We start from the raw sequence: 6,000 nt of genomic DNA, 5'->3' as shown, positions 1-6,000 counted from the left end.
GAGCCTCCTTTGGCCCTTGAAATGCTCAGTCTGATCATGTGGGCGTTAGGAAACAAATGTGAAGATATTTACATACACAGCCCTGATTGGCTGATAGGATGGTCTAGAGCCCACGCATTTACCCAGATGAACAGTCATTGGTCTATTATAATCAGATCACATTGTTGTGATGTCAAGATGTGGGCAAACAATTCAGTGTTTTTTTTTTCTTTCAAACAGCTCTTACAAAAAGGGCAATATCATAATTTTCGCAATTTCAGAGTGTTATTTCGACCTTATAGTAAGGCAGGGATGATACCAGTATTGCGATACTTGTTAGTATTGTGGCAAGGAAACAAAACACTTAGCGAATTTAACTTCTTTTGTAAAACAGCCCTAATGTTGGAAACAAACATCATTATGTTGTCATCCAGAGTCACATTTATTTTACCAGCTATAGCACACAATATTTTACATACAGCAGGTTTTTAACGGACTGCTCAGTGTTAGAATTTTTGCCATGGAAAAAATATTGTGATACTGATATCAACCCGGTCCTACCTCATAGTGTGTGTGGAAATATCTTTTTTTTTTTTTACTGTAAAATCACGTTTTTAACTGCCCCTTTAACAATGTTAGACAGTGCCAGACTGACTGAGCTACCATAATACCCCTGGCCTGTCCAGAAACAACCCCTAGCCCCTACTGCCCAGAGTCTAGACACTTGTGGAGATCTGAAAGGGATTGATGGGTGGTGAAATGGTTACCCTCTGAAAGGCTTTGTGGAATTTTGGCGGTATTGCTTACACCTGTCCAATCCTCTCAGATCTCCACAAGTGTCTAGGGGAAGGGGCTATGGGTTGCTTCTGGACAGGACCCAACAACCCTCTGGGTATGTGGTGGACCTACAGCACAACTTGGGGCATTGGTTGGATGCTTCATTCCATTGCTATACACACATGAATTTGCACAGGTGCAAGCTGGACACACCCACACCACCCTATCAGGCTGATCAGACAGTTCTGTGTAGCTGAAGACCTGCTGTAAACAGTAAAAGGATATATTTACTATTCACACCCTTGCTTCATTCTAGGTAGTTAAATGTGCAACCACTGACTAACTATAGCTAAGGGAATATCTCTAGTCTACATTTACATTTTAGTCATTTAGCAGACGCTCTTATCCAGAGCAACTTACAGTTTTAGTGAGTGCATACGTTTTTCATACTGGCCCCCCGTGGGAATCGAACCCACAACCCTGGTATGGCAAAGCACCATGCTCTACCAACTGAGCTACAGGAGGCCCCTCGCAATAGATACTGTTGTTTTGGCTGTATGGCATTATTGAATAAGATTACCAATGGTTAGTTAGATAGCTAGGATATACCAGTCAGCTAACCATTTACAGTAACAGCAGTCACACTAAATAATATTCCGAAATTGAGAAATTGTACTTTATCTTGGCACTGTGGCACGGTACGGGCAGCTATTAATCGATGAATTAATAGATTCATAGAATGGAGTTAGAAGGGTGAACTCCTACTTTGAAAGGACAGGAAGTGTTGTCTGTGCACTTAACCAATGACAGTAATTCCACATTTAACCCCACCCACATGTGAAAATGTAAATATCAAGTAGTTTTTTTGGTTTTATATGCAAAAACAAAAAACAAGCCAATTTTCAGTTTTTTCTATTCAGAAACGAATAAACAAGCCGTTTTCACATTCCCGATTGCTCCATTTTAATTCAGAAAACAAAATTAAAATGTACATGGACCGTAATCTTACCTCAGGAATCATGACAATGTTGTCCACGACATAGGCTAATTATCTTGACCACCGTAACAACATAAGACACCAAAATGTTCTGTCAATTCTCCAGATGAACATTAATTCCCACACTTTGGCTGTTGTTCAGTCACGTGCAGTATCACACCCGCTCTTTATCACTTGACTGTCATTCAGAAAATCCTTTCCTGAATCAGCTGATGTTACGCGATAATTTCCAAATGCAATTGTGCATCAAACAACTATTATGCATTATTAAAAAAACTTTAATGACAGTATCGATTTTTGTTTGATTCATCTTGTTAAAGTTAGTCTTTCTGTTAGAAGCATTGGATTTTGCAATCCCATACAATATTTTGGATATGTGTGCCCATGAAAACTGTTTTCACACCATAACATAGGGAGATACGAAATGTTACGAGGTTACAGTGCATTTCCGAGATCTCCATACAAAAGAGTCCAACAGCAATATTCAGGAATTTTACAGGATAAAATTCAATGTGTAATTCAATTGTTAAATGCTTAGTATATGATATAATGACAAACAGCAGTATCATAAATGTAAGGAAAGAAAGGCAGTGTTTTATGTCACACGGTTTTTCCCAAATCTGTGAAGACTCCAAGCATGAGAAAGGGTTTAAACATAGGTTTTGATTAAACTCATTCATTATATTGAATGTATCTATGTTCCCCCTTTTATATCCTACTGTATTCACGTGACTTTGTAACAGCTCCAAACAGATGTCCACTACAAGAAATGCTCACTGGTACCCTAGTTTATAGAAAGACCCATAAACTGAATCAGGTTAGTTACAACTGTGGTTGGAGCGAAAACCTACAGGAGGGTAGCTCTCCAGGAACAGGGTTGGAGAGCCCTGATATACAGTGCATTCGGAAAGTATTCAGACCACTTTAATTTTTCCACATGATGTTACGTTACAGCCTTATTCTAAAATGGATTAAATTATTTATTTTCCTCATCAATCTACACAATCCCCATAGTGACAAAGCAAAAACAGGTTTTTAGAAATGTTTGCAAATTCATAAAAAATACAAAACAACGGAAATATCACATTTACGTAAGTATTCAGACCCTTTACTCAGTACTTTCTTGAAGCGCCTTTGGCAGCGATTACAGACTTGAGTCTTCTTGGGTATGACGCTACAAGCTTGGCACACCTGTATTTGGGGAGTTTCCCCACTTCTTCTCTGCAGGTCCTCTCAAGCTCTTGTCAGGTTGGATGGGGAGCGTCGCTGCACAGCTATTTTCAGGTCTCTCTAGAGATGTTAGATCGGGTTCAAGTCCGGGCTCTGGCTGGGCCACTGAAGGACATTCAGAGACTTGCCTCGAAGCCACTCCTGCGTTGTCTTGGCTGTGTGCTTAGGGTTGTTGTCCTGTTGGAAGGTGAACCTTCGCCCCAGTCTGAGGTCCTGAGCGCTCTTGTGCAGGTTTTCATCAAGGACCTCTCTGTACTTTGCTCTGTTAATCTTTCCCTCGATCCTGACTAGTCTCCAAGTCACTGCCGCTGAAAAACATCCCCACAGCATGAAGCTGCCACCACCATCCTTCACCGTACGAATGGTGCCAGGTTTCCTCCAGACGTGACGATTGGGATTCAGGCCAAAGAGTTCAATCTTGGTTTCATTAGACCAGAGAATCTTGTTTCTCATGGTCTGAGAGTCTTTAGGTGCCTTTTGGCAAACTCCAAGCGGGCTGTCATGTGCCTTTTACTAAGGAGTGGCTGCCGTCTGGCCACTCTACCATAAAGGCCTGACATTTTTTGGTACCCTTCCCCAGATCTGTGCCTTGACACAATCCTGTCTCGGAGCTCTACGGACAATTCCTTCGACCTCATGGCTTGGTTTTTGCTCTGACATGCACTGCCAACTGTGGAACCTTATATAGACAGGTGTGTTCCTTTCCAAATCATGTCCAATCAATTGAATTTACCACAGGTGGACTCCAATCAAGTTGTAGAAACGTCTCAAGGATGATCAAATACACTTTTTTTAAATAAATGTTTTAAAAAGTTTAATAAACTTAGGCAACCTTAACAGCAAACAAATAGCAGGCAACCTTGTACAGATAAAATGCCATTTGAACAATTTTCACAGAAATGCATTATTTATATTGAAAATACTACTCTTATGGAGAGACAGTTAAAACCATAAAAGCTATTAACAGTGTCAAACATCACTGCAATAATAAATAAATAAATATGTTAATATAAATTTGATCATTTTTAAATAAGGCATGTATATTTCTTTAACTTATGCTCAATATATTACATTTGATTGCCGTAAACGTAGAATGACGGGCAAACTTCACGGAACACAAACATATCTTATAAATGTGCAGAGGTACTTGATTTGGGTTTAAAAACTTGGTCCCTCTGGCAGGAAAAGAGCCTGAAGTCCTCTCCTCACACTCAGTATCTCCTCGTCTTGCTGAGGAGAGACACACAAAAACACAGCCCTCAAATACACTCGCAACACCTCAGGGGGTGCAGTCTCAGTCGGCGCTAGTAAAGGCAGCACTTTGAGTAGGACTTTCAAAAGAGGGACCTCTTTAATAACCCATAAATCTAAGCCCTGTCTAAGCTGCTATTAGCCCATACAAACGCATTGAATAACAGATTCACTACATGGAACAAAAGATAGTCCCCCAAAAAAATCTAAAGGAAGTTTGTTCTGAAGTGTCTGTCCTATATCTGAGAGTTATAAGAAAGGTCAGGAAAACTTTATTTTTATATATATATATATATATATATATATTTATATATATTTATATATATATATATTTTTTGTACATGTATTTAACCCCTTATTTGTGGCACTAAACTGTCTCCAGATATACTTCCATTAATTTTAACTGGTGCCGGGTGACCTTCAGACAAGTCCTGTGAGGCCTGAGGGCGTCCTAGAGCAAAACAACCGACGTGTTCGTGAGAGTCTCACCTTTCCACAGAGGGGTCATATTAGTGTATAGCCCAAACTGTTCGGACACTACAGACAGAAGTTGGCATATCAGCTGTACCGACTTCAGACGAGTCCCAAGACTCTTGTGGGGGTCGTAGAGCCTCATCTTTCCATAGGGGTCATTATAGATTGTGGGCCGAACCGTTCGGACACTACAGAAGACTTTGTGAGATTTTCGGGATGTCTCATGATCTGACAAACACCGCTCTAGCTCTGTCACATTTTACTGCAGATGCGGAAGTGCAACATCGGCGGATGCGGTGAATTGAGATGCATCCATTGCAAAAAACAGATATCTCTAGCTTAAACTGACTGATTTTTTTATGGGGATGTTTTTATTATGCTAATAAGATTTCCGCGGGGGCGCGGACATCGACTCTAGGGGGATTTAATGCCGTGCGAGTGAAAAGAGACATGTGGGTCTAATTGTTTTTTAGTGTCTTGCCTAGTCACAACTGTCATTTCCACTCACCATTTCCTTAAAGAGTCTGTCCTGAACTGACTTCATGTCTTTCCTCATCAGGCACATCTGAAAACAGCGGGTGACAAAACACATTTGTTAAGGTTTGAACTCTTTTGAACTCTTCACAGTGCCACACGGTAGAGTAGACTGAAGAGAACATGGGGATAAGCATAATGCCATACTGCACAACATGGGACTGAAATACTATTGCTTAAAACTGAGCTCAGATCAGCCGAGTTTCAGGTTAAAAAAAAAAACTAAACATTGTAACAGGTAAGCCTGTGAGACAAATAATCAAAATGTATCAAAACATAAGGTGACATGTACTTTAGATTTTGTGGGTCGGCTGTTCCTCTTTCCCTATTCTCTGTACTTGTGCCGTACGGAATTGTTATGTTTATGAACAACATAGTGGGCTGAAGTTTAGATGAAGTAGGGGGCTACAGTTTAGATGAAGTAGAGGGCTACAGTTTAGATGAAGTAGGGGGCTAAAGTTTAGATGAAGTAGGGGACTGAAGTTTAGATGATGTAGAGGGCTACAGTTTAGATGAAGTAGAGGGCTACAGTTTAGATGAAGTAGAGGGCTGAAGTTTAGATGAAGTAGGGGGCTGAAGTTTAGATGAAGTAGGGGGCTGAAGTTTAGATGAAGTAGGGGGCTGAAGTTTAGATGAAGTAGAGGGCTACAGTTTAGATGAAGTAGGGGGCTGAAGTTTAGATGAAGTAGGGGGCTAGAGTTTAGATGAAGTAGAGAGCTGAAGTTTAGATGAAGTAGAGGGCTACAGTTTAGATGAAG

General features: G+C 40.5%; 1 protein-coding gene across 2 annotated transcripts in view; it reads right to left on the bottom strand.

Annotated features, from left to right (window-relative positions):
* Positions 1–3,734: 3,734 nt before the first annotated feature.
* Positions 3,735–6,000, bottom strand: part of LOC121538287 (synaptonemal complex protein 2) — a 52,958-nt gene continuing 50,692 nt past the window's right edge. For both annotated transcript variants that reach the window (XM_041846155.2, XM_041846156.2), the window contains exons 45-46: positions 5,217–5,273; positions 3,735–4,213 (exon numbers count right to left, since the gene is read on the bottom strand). In XM_041846155.2, the coding sequence (XP_041702089.2) occupies positions 4,142–4,213; positions 5,217–5,273 (129 nt within the window). In that variant the 3' untranslated portion in view covers positions 3,735–4,141. The remainder of the gene's footprint in view (positions 4,214–5,216; positions 5,274–6,000) is intronic.

Source organism: Coregonus clupeaformis, chromosome 24 (genome assembly GCF_020615455.1).
Source record: "Coregonus clupeaformis isolate EN_2021a chromosome 24, ASM2061545v1, whole genome shotgun sequence".
Taxonomy (NCBI): Eukaryota; Metazoa; Chordata; class Actinopteri; order Salmoniformes; family Salmonidae; genus Coregonus; species Coregonus clupeaformis.
Note: the sequence above shows the minus strand (reverse complement) of the source record. Positions and strands in the feature narration are given on the sequence as shown.